The sequence below is a fragment of the Dermochelys coriacea genome, chromosome 10 (genome assembly GCF_009764565.3).
Source record: "Dermochelys coriacea isolate rDerCor1 chromosome 10, rDerCor1.pri.v4, whole genome shotgun sequence".
Taxonomy (NCBI): Eukaryota; Metazoa; Chordata; order Testudines; family Dermochelyidae; genus Dermochelys; species Dermochelys coriacea.
Window position 1 is genome coordinate 42,369,338 of NC_050077.1, and position 23,139 is coordinate 42,392,476.

Sequence of the window (23,139 nt, forward strand, 5' to 3'; positions counted from 1 at the left end):
TAATATACATAGATTTCTGTAAGGTATTTTACTTAGGGTATGTTTACACTACGAAATTATAAAATTGATTTTATAGACGTCAATGTTTAGAAATCGATTTTATACAGTCGATTGTGTATGTCCCCACTAACTGCATTAAGTCGGCGGAGTGCGTCCTCACTACCGTGGCTAGCATCGACTCATGGAGTGGTGCACTGAGGGAAGCTATCCCACAGATCCCGCAGTCTCTGCTGCCCACTGGAATTCTGGGTTAAGCTCTCAATACCTGATGGGGCAAAACCATTGTTGCAGGTGGTTTTGGGTACATGTCGTCTGTCTCCTCTTCCTCCCTCCCTCCCTCCATGAAAGCAACTGCAGACAATCATTTCATGGCTTTTTTCCTGGGTTACCCGTGCAGACACCATAGCACGGCAAGCATGGAGCCCGCTCAGATCACCGCTGCTGTTGCAAGCATTGTAAACACCTCAAGCATTATACTGCAGTATGTGCAGAATGAGGACGATTGTGAGGAGGATATGGACACAGACATTCCAATTGCCACATCCTGTGCTTTCAGGGACATCATGGTGGCAGTGGGGCTAGTTGGTACAGTGGAACGCTGATTCTGGGCCCGGCAAACAAGCACAGACTGGTGGGACTGCATACTCTTGCGGGTATGGGATGATTCCCAGTGGCTGCAAAACTTTTGCATGCGTAAGGCTACTTTCCTGGAACTCTGTGAGTTGCTTTCCCCTGCCCTGAAGTGCAGGAATACCAAGATGAGAGCTGCCCTGACAGTTGAGAAACGAGTGGCGACAGCCCTGTGGAAGCTTGCAACGCCTGACTGCTACCGGTCAGTCGGGGATCAATTTAGAGTGGGCAAATCTACTGTGGGGACTGCTGTGTTTCAAGTAGCCAATGCAATCACTGATGTTCTGCTATCAAGGGTAGTGACTCTGAGAAATGTGCAGGTCACAGTGGATGACTTTGCTGCAGTGGGTTTCCCTAACTGTGATGTGGCTATAGACAGAACGCATATCCCTATCTTGGCATCGGACCACCTTGCCAACCAGTACATAAACTGCAAGGGGTACTTCTCAATGGTTCTGCAAGCACTGGTGGATCACAAGGGACGTTTCACCGACATCAACATGGGATGGCTGGGAAAGGTGCATGACGCTCACATCTTTAGGAACTCCGGGCTGTTTGAGCAGCTGCAAGGAGGGACTTACTTCCCAGACCAGAAAATTACTGTAGGGGATGTTGAAATGCCAAGAGTTATCCTTGGAGACCCAGCCTACCCCTTGCTCCCATGGCTCATGAAGCCATACACAGGCAGCCTGGACAGTAGTCAGGAGCAGTTCAACTATAGGCTAAGCAAGTGCAGAATGGTGGCAGAATGTGCCTTTGGACATTTAAAAGCTCGCTGACGCTGTTTGCTGACAAGGTTAGACCTCAGTGCAACCAATATTCCCATTGTTATTACTGTTTGCTATGTGCTCAATAATATCAGTGAGAGTAAGGGGGAGACGTTTATGGTGGGGTGGGAGGTTGAGGCAAATCGCCTCGCTGCCAATTTTGAACAGCCAGACACCAGGGCGATTAGAAGAGCACAGGTAGGTGCGCTGCACATCAGAGAGGCTTTGAAAACCAGTTTCATGACTAGCCAGGCTATGGTGTGACAGTTGTGTGTGTTTTTCCTTGATGCAAACCCGCCCTCTTTGTTAATTTTAATTCCCTGTAAGCCAACCACCCTCCTCACTTCGATCACAGCTGGCAAAGGAAATAAAGTCACTATTGTTTTGAAACTATGCATTCTTTCTTTATTAATTAAATAAAAAGGGAGATAACTGATAAGGTAGCCTGGGTGGGGTGAGGGAGGAGGGAATGACAAGGACACATTGCTTATTGTAGCCACACTACAAATCAAAACTGTTTGAACAACAGCCTTCTGTTGCTTGGGCCATCCTCTGGAGTGGAGTTGCTGCATGCCCGGAGCCTCTCCCCCTGCATTCTTGGGTGTCTGGGTGAGGAGGATATGGAACCTGGGGAGGAGGGCAGGCAGTTGTACAGTGGATGAAGCGGCGGTCTGTGCTTTTGTTGGCTTTCCTGCAGCTACACCAGATGCCTGAGCATGTATGTTTGCTTCCCTTTAGCTTCAGCATTGCGTCCTGCCTCTTCTCATTGTGCTCACTTATTGCTTTCCTGGACTCTGCCACTGAATGCCTCCATGCATTCAGCTGTGCATTATCAGTGCGGGAGGACTGCATGAGCTCGGAAAACATGTCATCACAAGTGCCTTTTTTCGCCTTCTAATCTGCAATAACCTCAGGGATGGAGATGATAGGAGGAGCATAGAAATGTTTTCACTTGCAGGGGGATAAAAAGGGAAAGTAAAATTTAAGATGATACATTTCTGCGAACAAAAGGGAGACTCTTTCACAGTGAATCAAGCAATTCACGGCAGACAGCACATGTGCTTTAGGTACAAGGTCGCATTTTGCTTTTTATATTGAGCGCCTGCCAGTATGGTGACATCACACACGGCTGGGCAACAGAATTCAGTTTCCAGGCAGCCACGGTAAATGGGTTTGGCTTCTAACGCCTTCATAACATGTGGGAATGTTTTCAAACTGCAGCATCCTTCTTTCCCATAGCAAGCAATGCCGGTTGGGTTTGCCATTTAAAAGGAGGGGCTGCGGTTTTCGGGTAGATGTGCAGCACACCCCTCCCTCCATCCCTCTGCATGGCTATTTGGGATGATCCCTTCACCCATCCCCCTGCCACATGGCTATGGGATGATCCCTTTTAGCCAAGTGCAAACAGCCCAGCCTGAACAGAGTCCTTTTACTGTTTCCTTACAAAAATTCCCCTATTTCAACTAGGTGACCATGAATGATATCACTCTCCAGAGGTGAACACAGAAAGATAAAGACCAAATGTTGCTTGAATGAGACCAAAACCCAGGACCATTTGCTGCCATACTTTGTGCAGCAATGATTCCAGATTACTTGCTACTGGCTTGGCTTGGTAAAGTGTCCTACTGTGGAGGACGAAATAAGGCAGCCCTCCTCAGAAACCTTATGCAAAGGATTTCAGAGTACCTCCAGGAGAGCTTCATGGAGATGTCCCTGGAGGATTCCCGCTCCATCCCCAGACACGTTAACAGACTTTTCCAGTAGCTGTACTGGCTGCGAATGCATCCCAAGTCTTCAGGGCAAATCAAACATTAAACACTATTGTTTTTAAACCCTGTACTGTAGTTACAAATGTGCACTCACCAGAGGTGCCTTCTCCGTCTTCAGGGTCTGGGATTGTGCCTTGGGAGGGTATTGGCTCCAGGGTGATGAAAAGGTCCTGGCTGCTGGGGAGAACGGATTCACTGCTTGCCTGTTGCACATTCTCCTCCTCCTCCTCATCTACAAAATGCTTCCGTGTTGCATGAGACTCCCCCCTTGCATGAACAGTATTGGGGTAGTGGTAGGGTCCCCCCCTAGAATGCCATGCAGCTGATCATAAAAGCAGCATGTATGGGGCTCTGACCCACAGCGACTGTTTGCCTCCTTTGGCTTTTGGTAGGCTTGCCTGAGCTTCTTGACTTTCACACGGCACTTCTGTGTGTCCCTGTTGTAGCCTCTGTCCATCATGCCCTGTGAAATTTTGGCATATATATTAGCATTTCTTCTTTTTGATTGGAGTTCTGCCTGTATAGATTCTTCTCTCCATGCAGCGATCAGATCCAGTGTCTCCCATTAGCTCCACGCTGGAGCTCGTTTGTGATTCTGGGGGGACTACATGGTCACCTGCGCTGCTGAGTTCGCCATGCTGCCCAAACAGGAAATTAAATTCAAAAGTTCCCAGGGCTTTTCCTGTGTACCTGGCTAATGCATCAGAGTTGAAAGTGCTGTCCAGAGTGGCCACATTGGAGCACTCTAGGATAGCTCCTGGAGGCCAATAATGTCGATTTGCGTCCACACTACCCCAAATTCTACCCAGCAAGGCTGATTTTAGTGCTATTCCCCTTACTGAGGAGGAGTACAGAAGTTGATTTTAGGTTGACGGAATGGGGTTGCTTGTGTAGACACATTCATTATAAAATCGACCTAATTCAGCTAAATTCGACCTAACCCTGTAGTGTAGACCAGGGCTTAGTACTGAACAACTTTCTGATTAAAACGAGCAATACACAAAACCAACGTGGCACACACTAAATGGATTAAAAACTGAGTAACAGATAGATATTAAAAACTTATGATGGGAATCATAGAACCATAGGACTGGAAGGGACCTCAAGAGGTCATCTAGTCCAGTCCCCTGCACTCATGGCAGGACTAGGTATTTTCTAGAACATTCCTGACAGGTGTTTGTCTAATCTGCTCTTAAAAATCTCCAATGATGGAGATTCCACATCCTCCCTGGGCCATTTATTCCAGTGCTTAACTACCCTGACAGTTAGTAAGTTTTTCCTAATGTCCAACCTAAACCTCCCGTGCTGCATTTTAAGCCCATTGCTTCTTGTTCTATCCTCAGAGGTTAAGAACAACAAATTCCCCCCCCTTGTAACAACCTTTTATATACTTGAAAACTTATGTCCCCGCTCAGTCTTCTCTTTTGCAGATTAAACAAACCCAGTTTTTTCAATCTTCCCTCACAGGTCATGTTTTCTAGACCTTTAATCATTTTTGTTGCTCTTCTCTGGACTTTCTCCAATTTGTCCACCTCTTTCCTGAAATGTGGCACCCAGAACAGGACACAATACTCCAGTTGAGGCCTAATCAGCGTGGAGTAGAGTGGAAGAACTACTTCTTGTGTCTTGATTACAACACTCCTGCTAATACATCCCAGAATGATATTCGCTTTTTTTGCAATAGTGTTATACTGTTTTCTCATATTTAGCTTGTGGTCCATTATGATCTCCAGATCCCTTTCAGCAGTATTCCTTCCTAGGCAGTCATTTCCCATTTTGTTTGTGTGCAACTGATTGTTCCTTCCTAAATGGAGTATTTTCCATTTGTTCTTATTGAATTTCACCCTATTTACTTCAGACCATTTCTCCAGTTTGTCCAGATCATTTTGAATTTTAATCCTATACTCCAAAGCACTTGCAACTCCTCCCAACTTGGTATCATCCGCAAACTTTATAAGTGTACTCTCTGTGCCATTATCTAAATAATTGAAGAAGATATTGAACAGAACCGGACCCAGAATTATCCCTATGGTACCTCACTCGTTATGTCCTTCCCGCATGACTGAACCATTAATCACTACTCTCTGGGAATGGTTTTCCCTTCAGTTTTGCACCCACCTTATAGTAGCTCCATCTAGGTTGCATTTCCCTAGTTTGTTTATGAGAAGGTCATGCGAGACAGTATCAAAAATTTACTGAAGTCAAAGATCATTATCTAAAGTGGGTGTTTCTAGTGGGGTCCTGCAATAAACTGTTCTTAACTCAATATCATCAAACATCATTATCAATGGTCTGAAAGAATATATAAATTCATTGCTGATAAAATTTTTAGATGACATAAAAACCGCAGAATGGTAAATAATAAGGAAAGGTTAGTTCTACAGAGCAAAGTGGATCACTCAGTAAGTTGGGCTCACCTGATCAATATGTATTTTATTTAATACAGCCAAGTGCAAGAGTATGAATTTAGGAACAAAAATTTCAAAAGTGCCTATGTGTGACTTAAGAGGTAAAGTCAAATTTTCAAAAATGACTTAGGTACTTCGCAGGCTACATGTCACAGTCAATGAGACTTGGTTTCCAAAGTCACTTCCGAACACTTGACCTTGCATGTTATGTCATTTAGGCACTTTTGAAAAATTCACCCCATTGCTGGAATACTGTGTCCAGTTCTGGTGGCCACACTTTGAAATTATTAATTGGAAAGCGTTCACAAAAGCACCACAAGAATGATCAGAGGTCTTGGTACCTGCCTTACAGGGAGGACTAAAGACATTTCATCTATTTAGTTTAGTCAAGAGAAGATGTCTTGGATTGGGACTTGGGCCAGAAAAGCTGCTGCTTTGAATGGTCAAGATAGCAGCAGGGGGAATGCCTGCCTGCTCATCACACATACGAATACAGGAGGTAATCCAGGACGACATTCTTTGGGATGAAACCGGTAGGCCTTTCATCCTGTCTGCTATTGCCACAAAGAGCTGCCTGGATTTGGTCCTCTCAAAGTAGAAGGCCAGGGCGCATACAACATCCAACAAATGGAGATGCCGCTCCTCTGCATTACTATGCTCTTTTGGGAAGAAAACTGGCAGGAAAATAGCCTGGTTACTGTGAAACTGCGAGACCACCTTTGGAAGGAATGCTGGGTGGGGGCACAGTTGAACTTTGTCCTTAAAGAACACTGTATATGGGGGTTCTGATGTAAGGGCCCTCTAATCCTTTGAGGAAGTGGATGGACATTTCATGAGAAGACCAATTTACCATTCACCGGAGGGTGGAAGGCTGAGATTGTCGCTAAATGCACCTTGATCAATGAAAAGGCCAGACTTTTGTGCTGGAATACCTGCTCCATCTGAAACAACAGACTGGAGGGATGACAGAGTTGGTGAGAGATCTCACTGGGAGGACTACATCAAGAAACACTTCCACTTGGGTAGGTAAGTCGCTCTAGTAGATAGTTTCCTAATAACTAGCAAGACCTGGCCGACTTGTTCTGAACAGGCCTGTTTCTTCAGGTTCAACCATGGAGCTTCCATGAAGTCGGGTGAAAAACCCAGATGTTTGGGTGGAGTAAATGGCCATGATCTTGCGAGATCAGGACCAGCAGGGTGGAAGTGGCAGCAGGGCACCAGTAACATGTTTTAACCAATCTTATTTAATCTTTTTATTCCTGACCTTGGCACAAAAAGTGGGAGTGTGCTAATAAAGTTTGCAGATGATACAAAGCTGGGAGGTATTGCCAATTCAGAGAAGGATCGGGATATTATACAGGAGGATCTGGATGACCTTGTAAACTAGAGTAATAGTAATAGGATGAAATTTAATAGTGAGAAGTGTAAGGTTATGCATTTAGGGATTAATAACAAGAATTTTAGTTATAAGTTGGGGATGCATCAATTAGAAGTAACGGAAGAGGAGAAGGACCTTGGAGTATTGATTGATCATAGGATGACTATGAGCTGCCAATGTGATATGGCTGTGAAAAAAGCTAATGCGGTTTTGGGATGCATCAGGAGAGGCATTTCCAGTAGGGATAAGGAGGTTTTAGTACCATTATACAAGGCACTGGTGAGACCTCACCTAGAATACTGTGTGCAGTTCTGGTCTCCCATGTTTAAAAAGGATGAATTCAAACTGGAGCAGGTACAAATAAGGGCTACTAGGATGATCCGAGGAATGGAAAACTTGTCTCATGAAAGGAGACTTAAGGAGCGTGGCTTGTTTAGCCTAACTAAAAGAAGGTTGAGGGGAGATATGATTGCTTTCTATAAATATATCAGAGGGATAAATACAGGAGAGGGAGAGGAATTATTTAAGCTCAGCACCAATGTGGACATAAGAACAAATGGGTATAAACTGGCCGTTAGGAAGTTTAGACTTGAAATTAGATGAAGGTTTCTAACCATCAGAGGAGTGAAGTTTTGGAATAGCCTTCCAAGGGAAGCAGTGGGGGCAAAAGATCTATCTGGTTTTAAGATTCTACTCGATAAGTTTATGGAGGAGATGGTATGATGGGATAATGGGATTTTGGTAAGTAATTGATCTTTAAATATTCAGGGTAAATAGGACTAATCCCCTGAGATGGGATATTAGATGGATGGGATCTGAGTTACCCAGGAAAGAATTTTCTGTAGTATCTGGCTGGTGAATCTTGCCCATATGCTCAGGGTTTAGTTGATCGCCATATTTGGGGTCAGGAAGAAACTTTCCTCCAGGGCAGATTGGAGAGGCCCTGGAGGTTTTTCGCCTTCCTCTGTAGCATGGGGCATGGGTGACTTGAGGGAGGCTTCTCTGCTCCTTGAAGTCTTTAAACCATGATTTGAGGACTTCAATAGCTCAGACATAGGTGAGGTTATTCATAGGAGTGGGTGGGTGAGATTCTGTGGCCTGCGCTGTGCAGGAGGTCGGACTAGATGATCAGAATGGTCCCTTCTGACCTTAGTATCTATGAATCTATGTCCAGCAGTGTCCCTCTCATTGGCTGCTGTGACACAAGGGACCTGGGAGGAGGGCAGAAGTACAAGAATTCATGTCACTTGGCAGGCACATAGTACTTCTTTGCCCTCTTTCAAGTGGGAGGAAGAGAAGATGGGGTATGCCATAGGGATCTGACCAGACCCATTATGGCTTTGTTGACACGTAGGTCCTCCTTTGACGGGGCTGTCATGGCCAAAGTGTCAATGAGGCAATGTGAGGACTCTTTAAGAACCCCCACCATCCAGCTCTAGGTTAGAAGCCATTCTTTTTAAAAGCTCATGGTGGGCTCTAAAGTCAGCCTGTGGCATCAAGCTGCTAGGTCCCGAGATAGCTTCGTCTGGGGAGGAGGAGGAGGAGGAAGCCTGTACCAGGAAGGGGCCCTCCTCTTCTTCTTCAGCCCTAACTATGTCCCGCCAGGCCTAAGTCCTATGTGTCAGTACTGGCTCTGTACTAAAGTCCAGGTCTGGTGCCAGATTGTGAGTTGGAGGAGCCCTCCTATCGGACACTACCGTGATCATGCCAGCACTGCGATAACGGCCTGGCATCAGCAAGTGGTCCTCCACTGGACTCAATGGCATCTGCAATCAGAAATGAGTCGATGGTGCCGCTAGCATGCAGTGGAGGAGATGCCTGATGTGGGTTGTACTCCGCTGCACTTCCCTTGTTTGTCCTTCCTCAGTACCGGGAAGCATCCCCTTTCGGACTGTTGCTCCTTATGCTTCTTTCTTGGTACCGGAGACGGCAAATGGTGACGAGAAGCATGCAGTACCAGAGATACTCTTCACATCATAGCCGAGGTGCTCGTAGCTGAGTCCAATCGGCTTGGCTTTGATGCCGGTTTAGGTGCAGCTTCCATTAGGATAGCCTTTAGTCTAGCCTCCCCGTCCTTCTTTCTATGAGGTTTTAAATCCCGAAAGATTTGGCAACGCTGTCATATGTGCGCCTTTCCCAAACACACTATACAGCTGGGGGGGGTGGAGTGTGGGTTGCTCACTGGCATACACCTGCTGCACGAGACGCAAGGTTTGAAACCTGGAGACTGGGGCATGCCTGGCTGCAGGGGTGAAAGAAGCCCCTCTAAGCTAAGGGCAGGGGAGTCTAACTATATATACTAATTCTATCTAACTAAGTACACTATTACATGAAATTAAGACTAATATAACTAATCTAGAGAATAACAGGATAAAAACCCACTGAATAAATGCCTTGCCAAAGCAAGAGGAGCTGTTCTAGCGACTGTCACAGGTGTTAAGAAGGAAGTGAGAGGGTGAAGGGCAGGCTGGGCCCCTTATACCTGTGCATAAGCATGAAGCACCAGAGGGCACTAGAGCTGGCCTGATGAATACCACTGAGGGTAAAATCTCCAACAACTGTGCATGCGATGCGTGCACACCTAACATGGAATGGACACAAGCAAGCACTCAAAGAACTAAATGTTCTTCTAAAGTTCAATCACATGTTGGCATGTCTATAGCTCAACCACAATTTATGGGCTTGATGCAGTGACAACCGAGTGAGATTCTATGACTTGTGTTATGCATCAAGAGATCAGACTAGATGATCATAATGGTCCTTAATGGCCTTAAAATCTATTAATCTAGATCCCTTTTGCATAGTGACTCTCAGTCAGTCTGGCAAATATCTAATTCCTAGAATGAGGGATTGATAGATTATTCTTTCAACTCTTCCCAGTTTTCACATTTCATGCTACCTTGACAACAGTTCTATCTGCAAGATGCTGAATCTGATCATCCTCTTGCAGCAGTTTTACACCATTGTAATTCAGAGGAGAAATGGGCCCACTAGCCTAAGGATTGCAAGCAATTGTCCTTCTCCAAAACTGATCATCACTGCAGCAAGAATTAGAATAAAAGTCTCTGTTTTCAACATGACACTATGAACTAGCTAGTGTACATGCCCCATCTTTGGTCCTAGAGGGTATGTACCAGCCTGTATGCAGAGAGCTGTACTGGAAGTTAAGTATTGAGGTTCTCTGTTGCCCTCTTCAGCAAGGATTGGTAGAAATAAAATTTGCATGCAATCCTTAAAGACTTTCCAGTGTTAATAGGTCAGTTTTTTTAGGCTAGCTGTCTTGAGAGTGCCCCATAAGTATATGCAAAAAGAAAAGGAGTTCTTGTTGTAACTTAGAGACTTAGAGTACTCCTTTTCTTTTATGCTCAAATAAATTTGTTAGTCTCTAAGGTACCACAAGTACTCCTTTTCTTTTTGCGAATACAGACTAACACAGCTGCTAATCTGAACCCCATAAGTATGCTACAGCTGAAAATAACACTATTACCTTTTGTTACTGTAGGTTAGCTCTACTGTGTACTACACACATTTCCTTTTGTCCTGGTACCTGACCAATGTGCAACACACAGATAGCTTCAACAGGGAACCTGTTCTACTGTGTGCCAACACCTGTGCTACGAGCAAGGAGAGTGGAGGGGCAAAGTATTGTACTATGTATGTAAGGAGGAACACTATGGGAAAAAGATTTGAAAATGTATTCTGAGATAACATACCCATCAATATGTGGCTACGGCAGAAATAAGAAGAACCACAGAGGTTAGTGATTCAGTCCACTCACTGTGGGCTGGTTTGTTCCCTACATTCTCCAGTGCTTTTCCGTCACTTCTCAAGAGACACTATTCCACAGTCTAACAGATCTTGTTGTCAAGAAGTTTTTTCTGCTATTCAGCCTATGCTTTCCTTTTCTTCATTTCACCCATTGCTCCTAGCTTGTCACCTCTTCAAAGGCCTATCATATTTACAGGAATTATAAAATAAACGGCTCCTGCTCTTCATATATGCCTTTTTGAATTAAAAGTTCTATGCAATTATGAACACTAACAAAATGTTACTGTGATAAAACTTTCCTCCCTTAGGATGCTCATGCTGTATTAAGGACATGAAGACAGTTATGTGCAGAACTGGGGTTAGAAGAGCAGTGCAAAAGGGACAGTGCAGCTACTTTTAAATAAAACACAAAGTTTTAGTCTTTCCCATCCCTTTGGGATAGAGACTGGGATAGCAGCCAGGGTTTTTGCAACCAAAGGCTGGATAAGAATCTGTTCCTCAGCTGCCCTCAGTCAGCACTGTTTGCTTTGGAACAGGTAAAATAAACAGTGTTTACAAAATACTTCTCAGTAACGGATTTAAAAAGATATTTATAATGTGGAACACATTTTCGCTTTAATTGTATGCCTAAATTCTTTCTTGTATCCCTTTAAACTCTTTCCTTCGCAAACACTAAAATACATTTCTCTCCCTATTAGTGGGATGTTTACCTTATTTGAAAGAAAGCAAAATTAGCCCTAAAAATTCACCACAGACCCCAACTCCACACAGCAAACTCAAAGCTACCATTTGTCAAATTAGTAAGCTTAAAGTTTTTGGTGGCTAAAGTTGTTGGCATTCCTAGCAGAGACTGATTTCTAAATGAGCCAACCGGCAGACTCTCTCATGCAGAAAGCTGAACAAGACTAAGGCTACTTTTATTTACTGAAAAAATAATAATAGATGTAGAGTTGACAAAACAGTACTTGTGCTAATCCAGCAAGTGTTCTTTGGTCTTCTACCTCTCTGTGCTGAGATCCAGGGTTCACCGGTCAGAGCTCTACTTGAATATCACCTAATCCAAATCCATTTTAACAGAATGATTCAGGGCTGGCATAATCCACTTTTCCCCTCATGTGACATCTGACTTTGGAGATCACTTTACATTCCTGACACCCAAACCACAAATAAAATCTCTAGTTCCTCTGCTAATAAAAGCTCCACAAGAGCTTGCTCAGTTACATTTAGAGCAGCTGATGTGTGTTTCATTTAACAAGTGCAATTGCAGGTGGAAAAGAAACACAGTAGTGTGTGAAAGAGATGGAATAAAGGAGAAAGAATGTCCACTTATTTACCTTGATCATTAGGCATTTTATCTGAGGATTCAGCTACCAGGACAAGCACAGGGGAGTAAAAAAACAACAAGAGAGAGATCACCAGATCTGAAGGAGTGACAGACAGTATTCAAAGAACTTCACACAGCAGAAAAAAACTATTTAGAGATTTAAATTTCCATTTTTAAACACAAAAACTCACATAGAAACTATACTGCTAGATATTAAATCGACACACATCTTTTTTTTTGCATATTTTCAATATCTTGTTCGTTCCTATCCTTTCACCAGTTACCCATGAACAAGCATCTCTTAATTAAAGAGGCAGTTATGTCATACTTGTTCATGTTATATCATCTATGACATTAACATGTAATTGTTCGCAGACCAATAAGAACTTATTTACAAATCCTGCTGCCTGTATCATTGGGCAGATGCAACACACTGCACCTGAAGTCTTTAGGTAACTAGAAGTCAGTTTTTCTGAAAAAAGAAAAGGAGTACTTGTGGCACCTTGTTAGTCTCTAAGGTGCCACAAGTACTCCTTTTCTTTTTGCGAATACAGACTAACACGGCTGCTACTCTGAAACCAGTTTTTCTGAAGTTCACTTATGGCACTGACCATGTAATAACAGCTTGGTGACATATGGGCCAATAATTAATTTAAAAATAAATCTCCACAAACATATGGGTTTAAACTAGTTTATACATTTGTTTCCAGCCAAGAGCTGCTGGAAGAATGAAGAGAAAACATCTTCCCTAATCAAACTTCATCTTCTCCTCCGCAGCCCATATCCAATAGAGAACTGATGCTGCCAGTTGCTTTTCCTATAGATATTTTAGGAAATGCTGGAGAACATACATGAGACTTTACCTTTGGGTGTTCTGAACTGTACTGCCTCCGACATAGGCCCCATGCCCTTGGAGTTGCGGGCCTGGATTTTGAAATAATATGGCGTATCAAGGGTTAACTCTTGGATCTGGTGTGTCAATCTGTTTCCCACCACAGGTTCGATGACCCAATCATGTATCTCAGCATTCACATCTGTGCTGTAGTAAATGATGTATCCTGTTCAAAGGTACCAATAAGATAACATTTATGCACTAAAGGGTGGGATTTTTGTTGCTCCTTAAATGACTCCAGAGCACAAGTCCTATTGACTTTAGATGGAATTGGTGCTCTTAAACCACCGACTTTTGAGAACCGCAACCTCCTTTGTTTCAATATATAAACATTAATTTAAATATTAGATACACATCCCATGGGAAATTTAAACCATTGTATTATATCATAAAGTATAACAATGCCACTTAAAATATCAAAATTATCTTACATTCAATTATAGAGAATTCCATTATTTCCACCTTCTTTTCCAATCATATGAAAAGAATGTAAAATAATAATTTGAGGACTATTATAAGAATGTTCCCTCCTCAAATATTAGCAGTTTAGAGAAAAATGATAGCTTTAAAATAAAAAAAAAACATGAGTAGTTAAAACTTTCTGCTATCTCTCAGTTTATATTAACAACGAAAAATGTCAACCTCAAGAGAATTGCATATTGCCTGTAGAGATATGTTAAATCAACATAATCTTTTATTGAATATACTGTATGTATGGCACCATGATGAACTGGCAAAATGATTATAATATATATTTAATGACAGTGAATGGGAGAAACAATGGCATAAAATAAGCACTCACTAACAAATTCAGGGCTAAACATCAGTAGCCCTATGCACCTGCACAAGGGGACATCTGATGTCCCCTTTCTCCCTTGCGTGGGCTACCTGTACCATGGATAGAAGAGTGGAAGGGGTTGCATACTCTGCAGAGCTGTAACTTCCTCTCTCATGCAGGTGGGTGGCACCCACTTCTATTCCCTGGGCTGATCCCATGCAATGGAGCTATGATCTGCCCTAAGCAAGGAGCAGCATGTAAAGTGGTAGTCAAACCCAGAGATTAATGCAATTCAAGACAATTCTCTTTACTTTTTGTCTCAATTAATTGGTTGGTATTTTCAATATATTGTACAACAAAGGCCTGCAGAATCCAGAAATTGCACTTCTTAATGTTTATTTACCTCAAGTTATGTTAAAAAAAACATTATTTTGGTTGCAAACAAGCCAGTAGAAGTTAGAGAATGTTACAAATAAAGTTGCCTGTGTAACCTTAATTCACCCCTCTTGTGTGTATGCATTATAATACAGTTTTTAATGACATGATCACATACTGTTTTTCCACAGGACCCTGTCTCCCTCAGTGCACAGAAAGGCCAGTACTCAGTTTGTGAGCTATTTAGTATCTTGTTTTCTATTCAATCCACCAGAGGACAGTCTGTTCACATGTTCCTATAAAATGTGGAACTGGCATAGGACTGACATATAAAGGGAATTCTAACGCTTCACAGAATGCAATCATTTTATCAGATTCCCTTTTACAGCATGATTACGAAACATTTTAAAATCATTCTGCTGTGATCGCTGCACATTCAAACAATAATAAAGCTTAGTCTTGTAAAATTCTACTTAATTCAGGTGAGCAAACATCACTTTTTCATCATCATCATAAGACTTTTGTGCCTGGATTTTCACGACAACTTTGGATTAAAAATCTAAGTTTGTCTCTTTCTTTTTCACATACACATATATGGAACACTTGGTGGGGTGGTATAAAGATTTTATTGGCATGGATTTGAGATGTATAATTTGCAAGTGATTAAATGTGGAGTAGCTGATTTTCAGACTCAGACCAGTTCAGGTTTAAAGTCCACTAGTACAGTATGAAAGCTAGAAATGGAAGACTTGCACTATTGCAAAGAGGAGAGTCTCATCTTTCCAAAAAAGATACACAACCCTTGTTTCTTGCTGTCCAAGGACTCGTTATCAGACCAAATTATAGACAAGATATTTTTAAAAGAGGTTACTGAAACGGATGTTACAATTTGCCTTTCCCTCAGAGTTCTGTTCAGTTGGACTCTCCACATTCCAAAAGTTTTCTAAAACAACACCCTTAGGCTTCCCCATTTTTATGGCTCTAGGCCAGAAGTACATTTTACTGGCATTCATCATACACTGTTTGAATCCTGCCTTTTTGTCAGAGTCAGTCAGAGCACAGAATCAATCCCTGAACCCCAAGCCCCAACTAATTAACCTGCCTATGCAATACAGAAGACGTGGGGCGGATGGGGAGCTGAAAGTAAAACATACGGCAAATCTACCTAAAACGACTACAAAAGCAACTTTGAACCAGACAACTGGAATAGCTGCTAAAAAGCAAAGGGCATTCCACACACAGTCCTGAAACCTGCAGCTCACCAGCTTCAGTGCTGAACAATCCAATCCATGGGGGGGCACTCGCACAACCCAGAAAACCCAGAAGGGCATGGCTCTTCTAGATGGGCCTGAGCCAAGCAGCAGCACATGCAGATCCCGTAAGTGGGGATATGCTGTTGCACTTCTCAAACACAAATCTTTATATATACCACACCATCATGTACTCTCTATCTGTGTGTATTCACTGCTGTTTGCACTATTGTAGCCATGCTGGTCCCAGTACAGTAGAAAGACAAGGTGGGTGAGGTAATATCTTTTATTGGACCAACTTCAGTTGCTGACAGAGACAAACTTTTGAGCTACACAGAGCTGAAGAAGAGCTATTACCTCACCACCTTGTCTCTGGATATATAGCTGTCCATCTTTACATGTCTCTATATTTTCATCCACATTTACAAAATTGAATTCTACATTATTTTATGAATATTGGGGGGATATTTTATTTTCTCCCTTCCCATCTTTTGTCTGCATGAAGTTCTTAGGTATAGAAACAACCACTCAGATCCAACGTGCAATCCAGAGCAGATGGCTCCAATGGTCTACAGGGTACAATGAACTACCAGGGTACAGATTTACCCAGTCGTGCTCCTAGGCCACTTCTGAATTGCCTTGAACACAGGGAAATCCTCCAGCACCTACACAAATTGGGTCTAAGTGCACTTTGTACCACAAGAATGCCATAGACAACATGCGAGAGAACTGGACCAAAGAGTCTCTTGCATAAATCGCTTAAGGGACAGTCTAACTGCAGATGTGTTTTTCTAAAAGTTTGCTACTAGGATTGCATAAGCTGGTGAAGATGATGATTTCTACAGTATTTAAAATGATAATCTAACCTTTCATGAAAATTTAAGTGATCCAAACTCCTATTTTACTTGATCTATACTTCATGTGGAGATCAGCAATACCAATGCCTCTAAAGAGCAGAGCAGCAGTGGGCTGAAAACTTCAGAGTTGCATTTATTTTCTATAGTTAACTCATTTCCAGCAGATGTAAAAGTAAACAGTTAATTTGAGCTACATGAGAAAATTCATAAATAACAAGATAAACATCCTGGATGGGTTTGTGATTAACGAAGAGGAGAGTGGGGCATTATCTATGGTGTCTAATCTGCTGTTGATTAGATATTTTCCATCTACCCTCCCAAGCTCAGTATACCAAAAATAAGGACACAGGATCACTTCAGAGAGCGCACACAAAAGGCACCTGTAATTTTGCCATTGGCTTCAGATGGAGGCTGCCAGTTTACAATTATGGTCCTAGGTTTTCCCTCTTTGCTCACCACAGTCACATCTTTTGGTGGAGACGTAGGAACTGCAAAAAAAAACCCCAAACATTCATTAGAAGCATGCAAGTGATCTCACTGAATGCATGTAAATGATCTCATAAGCATCCTTTTAAACTTGCTTTGCCGCAGAAGTATGGGTGCCCAGCAATAGAAACCCAGTATGTTTAATCGCAAGGTAAATGTAGCATTCTAGGGCAGCAGTTTTAATGATTTACTCCATTAAAATGACAAATGCCATATGGTGCATAATATTTCCTTTCCTTGAGGAGCTATTTCTACAGTCCAACAGATGTTGTGAATCATGACTAGATCAAAAACGTGTCTCTTCAATGTTTGTCTTTTTTTTTTGTTTGTTTTTTTTAAACAGAGTATATATTTGTAGAAGCAAAGCTACTAGTTGAGAGTACTGTCTGGTAATCACAATAGTTTAACATTCTTGAAATCCCATCAACCTGAAAAGACACCATTCCATATTTTGTTTTTTACATACATAAAATTTATCTCTACAGAAAAATGTTTGCTCTGGGGCTGAGATCTTGCAATGGCAATTTTCCACCATGAACACATTTGAAACACCATGGTAAACTCCTAGAGGTTTTTAATTGTAACCTCAGAGATCCTTCGCTTTGACTACAGGTTTCTGGATGGCTTGCAAGGAAGTCTGCATCTACTGAGGTGTTTTCTCTCTTGCTCTCTGCTAACCGAGGTTTATTTGAACTCTGGAAACAGATATGATGAACACATGGCCCTTTTTTTCTTTTTAGTAGCTTGAGGCAGAAGTCTTCTCCCCACCGTTCCTCCTGCACAAAAATGAGGAAATGATACAGGCCTTTTACCCCCCCGTAAAAGGCTTAAATGTGTGCATCAGAATTTTACTGTAAACTGAAATACCCAGATGGGGCTCAGATTAATGGCAATGAAATGCATAGAGCCGATGTCTCCAAAGGTGCAAATGAATAACCAGCTATGCCTTGGAACTATATAACTATAAAAAAAGACTTCTAATTATGTGATTTTTAGCAAACTATATCTGCCATGGAAACTGAATTCAGTAACAGTCCCAGTTAATGTTGTCACAGTGCTTTCAAAGTGTTTTATGTATGTTACCTTCTGGTGATTAATCCTCCTGTCATCCTCTGTGTTAGGTTACTAAGTATTATTATCCCCACTGTAGAGATGGGGGAAGTGAGGCTCAAAGGTTAGTGACTACTGCCCCAACAACAACCACCAAAGGTGTTCAAGTGCTCTATGGAATAGGGATGGATTTAAGCTAAGCACGAATCAACCTTAGACAAGGCTAGGATGAGCAAGCCAGGAACACCGTCAAGACTAGAACTCAGGAAGTTTCCATTTTCCAGGCCTGTGCTTGAACTACAACAAGAAGTTACTCATCTTGTGCAGTAACGATGGTTCTTTGAGATGTGGGTTGCTCCTCTGTAGGTGTGCTTGTGTCCCTGCGCTGCTGATCAGAGAACTTCAGTAGCAGTGTTCATTGGGCCTGCACATGCACCATTTCTCCTTGTGCTGTGCCACAAGGCTAGCCGGTGTGCATGAGCTAACGCCCCTCAGTTCCTTCTCTACAACAGAGTCATAGACAAGAACTCTGAAGTAGAGGGGAGGAGGGTGGGTTGTGGACACCTGTAGGGGGACACATCTTCAAGAACCACGGTTACTGTACAAGGTGATTAACTTCTTCTTCTTTGAATAGTGCCCCTATGGATGCTCGACTGTAGGTGACTCCCAAGCAGTACCCCTTCTGGAGGGCCAGGACTTCGGAGTCGGGTCAGTTACAGATGACAGCACTGTGAAACCGAAGATGGCATCAGAGATGAATCCCAGTGATCGCATAGTGTTCTGCGAAAGCATGAACTGACTCCCATGTCGCTGCTCTACAGATCTCTGAGCTAGGGACATTCTTGAAAAAGGAGATGGATGAGGAGATCTACCTTGTGGAGTGTGTACGAATAGAGTCTGGAGGGATCACGTTGCAAACTTGATAACACTATCTGATGCAATTTGAGACCCACTTGGATAGCCTTTGGGCACACCTCCGCAGAACACTATTCGATCACTGGGGACTCCTCCTCCGATGCCATCTTCAGCTCCACAGTGCTGTCATCTGTAACTGAGCACTAAGATGTTTCCACAATGGAGAGAAAAAGTCTAGGGAACTTCATAAAGAACTTTGTCCTGTCCAAGTAGAAGACCAGGGTTCTCCTGACATCTGGAACATGTAATATAGCTTCCCTGTTGTCTTGGTGAGGCTTGAGGTAGAAGATTGGAAGATGAATCAATTGATGCATGTGAAACGGGGAGGTCGCCTTAGGGATGAATTTTGAATGGGACCTGAGTGTAACCTTGTCTGGAAAAAATACCATGTAGTGGGGATGCGTCACCAGAGCTGCTATCTCCCCTATTCTCCTGGCTGAGGTAATCGCTGTGAGAAAGGCCATTTTCACTGGCCGAAAACCAGTCTCCCTTTTCCAAAGTTGGAATGATCCTTGATAATGTGATCTTGAATTTTTGAGCCTTGATAAACTTATTGAGAGCTCTGAGGTCTAGTATGGGTCTCCAAACTCCCTTCCTTTTGGGTATTAGAAAATAACAAGAATAGAACCCCTTGCCTTGTAGATGTTGAGGTACTGGTTCTACGGCTCATAATAGCAGACGATCTACCTCTTGTAGTAAACTCTTGTGAAAAGGGTCCCTGAAGAGGGACAGAGAAGGGTGTGGTTGAAGGGGTAGGGAGGTAAAATGCATGAAGTACCTGATTTGAACAATCTCTAGGACCCATTGGTCTGATGTTATGCTGTGGAACGCTGCCAATCAGTGGCCAAACGGGCATGGTCGGCTGTGTCAGTCGGGGGAATGGTCTAATGTCATCTTAACCTGCTCGTCAAAAGTGGTGCTTAGACGTAAAGAGCTGGGACGAAGATTGCGGACCAGGTGGTTTGTGGTTAGGGAATTTCCCTTTCTTCCTTTGCAGCTTGTAGTGGTGTTGCGATTGGTACTGAGACGTGTGTGTTCTACACTGGGATGAGGGACTAAATCATCTCTTTTGTTCCGTATATAGATACCCAGTGACCGGAGGGTAGCTCTGGAGTCCTTCAGGGTGTGAAGGGAGGCATCAGTCTTCTCGGTAAAAAGCTTCGTGCCCTCAAAAGGAAGGTCCTCAACAGTGGACTGTGCCTCTTTTGGGAAGCCTGACAAATGGAGTCATGACACTCTGCATCACCACAGTTGTGGAAATGGACCCAGCCACTGTGTCAGCCACATCGAGGGCAGATTGCAGCGATGCCTCTGCCATTAATTGGCACTCCTGGATAATATCCTTAAATTTGGTCACAATGTGCTTCTAGCATTATTTCAATAAATTCATTCACTTTTGAGTAATTTATGTAATCATAAATCACCATGAGGGCCTGGTAGTTGGTGATACGGAATTGTATGGTGGCTGAGGAATACACTTTTTCACCAAAAAGGTCAAGGCACTTCCAATCCCTGTCGTAGGGAGTAGCTCTTGACAGCATGATTGGTTGTGGAAGTTGACGGCGTCCACCACGATGGAGTTGGGTGTTAGGTGGGAGAATAAGAATTCAGATTCCTTAGCAGAGACATAGTATTTTTTATCCACTTACTTGTAGGTTGGTGCCAAAGATGCTGTGGTCTGCCACACAGTCTTTGCTGGGTCTAAAATGGCTTAATTAATTAGGAGGGCAATCCTTGAGGAGGAGGCAGAGTGGAGGATGTCAAGGAGTTGATGGTGGGTGTCTATGACTTCCTCCAATGGTATCTGGAGAATGACTGCCACTCTCTTTGCCAGCTCCTGGGAGAGACAAAAGTTGTCTGCCAAAGATGGTGGAAGAGGAAAATAAGAGGATATGATCCTCGATGTCACTTCCTCCCCTATATCAGCTTCCTGTTCCTCTATGATGAGGCTTGAAGACAGAGGCATGCTGGCGGTGCGCCACCCAAAGGTCCCAATATGGCCATTGGGATGGTGATGGCATAGAGCCTGGCGGTGGCACCCATGGGTGTCCATACCAGGATGGTGCTTGTGGGGTCATCTGTGAGTATATCCTTGGACTCTGTTGGTAGTAGGCACCATATGGAGCTTGGGAGGAGTACTGCAACACTACCTCCTCTGGCTCACTGTCTGATCCCTCACTACAGGGCAGAGGGGCATGGCAACGGGGATACTTCCGATGCTTGGTGGAGGCTTGGTGCAAAGGTCTCGGTACTGAGAGATGGGGACTTCAGTGCATCTGGAGGTCTCTGAAATGGTGGAATTCTTCCAGAACTGATTGTCCTGGCATGGGTGGTAGTGTTGGGGAGGACGGGGATCTTGTCCACACCAGTTGCTCCAGTGCCGGGCAAGCCATTGTTGGTGGTGCTGATGTGGATTTGAATACCAGGAGCATCTTTTTAGAAGATTGCTTACCCCTGTCCTTCAGGGCTGATGACTCAGTGCCCATGGCCATCGGGTCTGTAGGCCTGTCAAGGAGTTCTGGTTGTTGTCGGTCTCTGTGATCCATAGGTGCTGGACTGAGATAGTCTTGGTGCTGGTGATGCCGAAGATACTGAGTGAGATGGTGATTGATTGCTGCTATCTTGGGGCTCACTGTGGGGACTTCCCACTCTCTTCTTAGATGATTTATGAGAGGGATCTTCAGACTGTTTCCTTGACCCACAGCCCTTAGATGTAGAATGCTGTGGGGAAGGCTCGTGTCTACCAGACAACTGGGGTCGGAGAGCTGCCTCCATGAAGATGATCTTCTGGCAGAGCTCTCTGTCTTTGCAGGATCTTGCCTGGAGTTGTTGGCAAAGAACACACTTCTGCTGTGTATGGCCTTCCCCGAGGCAGTGAATGTACTGAGAGTGCTTGTCTGCAATCGGGATGGTCTCTTTACAAGTGAGGCACTTTCTGAGGTCGACAAACCAGGCATAACCCGTTGGGGGGAAGGATCCTCAACAGGGGGAAAGAACGGGAAAGAAATTAATGACAGGTTTCAGAGTAGCAGCCGTGTTAGTCTGTATCCGCAAAAAGAAAAGGAGTACTTATGGCACCTTAGTTTGTTAGTCTCTAAGGTGCCAAAAGTACTCCTTTTCTTTTTAAAGAAATTAATGTATTTTTTATTTTGTTTTCAAGGGTAAAATAAGAAAGGAGAAGTTGACAACAACTAGAACTCTTGGTAGTAGACCAACTAACTATAGGTATGAAAATTAAGCGATAGTCTTAATGGACTGCTAATGACTTCATCTCTCGCTGGGGTGGTTGAGAACGAACTGAGGGGGTCAGCCAACGCGAGCTGGAGAGACAGCACACAAAGAGAGACAGCACATGTGCGGGCCTAACAGACACTGCTAACAAAGTTCTCTGATCACCAGTGCAGTGATCCAAGCACTCCTACAGTGCAGCGCCCATAGGGACACTACTTGAAAAAGACCAAACTTTTCTTCAGTAGTAGTTGAGGAATAAGTCCTATGCAGCATTGCCAACCCCAACTGTTCAAAAATCATCAGTTAGGCACCTAAAATCAGGAGACTGGATTAAATCATGAACATTAAAAAAATATATATTAGGAGTTCTTTTTATTTGTCTTCTGTTTTTTGAGTCTTTTGGGTGCACTAAGGTCATGCTTTCAAGGTTTTCTCCACAAACACAAGGAGTAGAAAGTTGGCAACTCCTCCTATATAAGTCTATGAAGATCTCTAATGAAAAGATGACTAGTCAGGAACAGAGAAGTGATTTTCTTCATTTCGCCCTAATTCATATCTCAGTTGCCTGTATTTTTAATACAAATTCTACTTAAAAGGTGTTTACACTTTTCTGCAACTTCTAGGTTCCAACTCTAATGGTTCATGACAGATAGATATTGTTACACTAAAACCAAGTGATCAGGTGCTCTTGCTTTGCCCACCACACATCACCCTAATAAATAGACCTAGCCCTGCTTGCCGCTTCTGTCAGCTAGGTAAGTCCCTTAAGAATTTAGGTTCCCTCAGTACTAGGTCAACTATAGTTTCTGTGAAGCTGATACTAATGAAGATGTCTAACACAACAAAGATACATTTCAACCACACCCACAAAAAAGAGAAACATTTTCAAAAGCAACATGGATGTTTTTGAAAATTTTACTTTAAATCTAAACAAAGTGATTGGTTTCACTCTTTCTTTATGATATTGTGCTGACTGGACTGGCTCTTTGTGCGCTTTGCTTTTACATATTTTAATGCAATATTTTAATAGATGTCAAGGCCTTAAGGCTATTTGGATAGGGGCTTATTTGTATTTACAATTAAAATAAACTAAAAAGTAAATATAATAAGAATAGCAGATTTAGATTAAATCTCAGGAAAAACTAACTGTACAAATAGTAGGACAATGGAACAGACTGGCAAGGAAAATCGTGGAATCTCCTTCACTGGAGGTTTTCAAAAAGAGGCTGGATAACCTTCTGTCTTGGATGAGCCTTGTGGT

At 43.1% G+C, this 23,139-nt stretch overlaps 1 protein-coding gene across 30 annotated transcripts in view; it reads right to left on the reverse strand.

The window, feature by feature from the left end:
* The window catches only part of NEO1 (neogenin 1), a 499,518-nt gene that overhangs the window by 45,741 nt on the left and 430,638 nt on the right, over positions 1–23,139 (reverse strand). For 19 of the 30 annotated variants that reach the window (XM_043493234.1, XM_043493238.1, XM_038419530.2 and 16 more), the window contains exons 19-20: positions 16,577–16,684; positions 12,908–13,102 (exon numbers count right to left, since the gene is read on the reverse strand). In XM_043493234.1, coding sequence (XP_043349169.1) covers positions 12,908–13,102; positions 16,577–16,684 — 303 coding nt within the window. Of the gene's footprint in view, positions 1–12,054; positions 12,088–12,907; positions 13,103–16,576; positions 16,685–23,139 lie in introns of all 30 variants that reach the window. The other 11 variants (XM_043493237.1, XM_038419533.2, XM_038419527.2 and 8 more) reach the window with 1 other exon arrangement.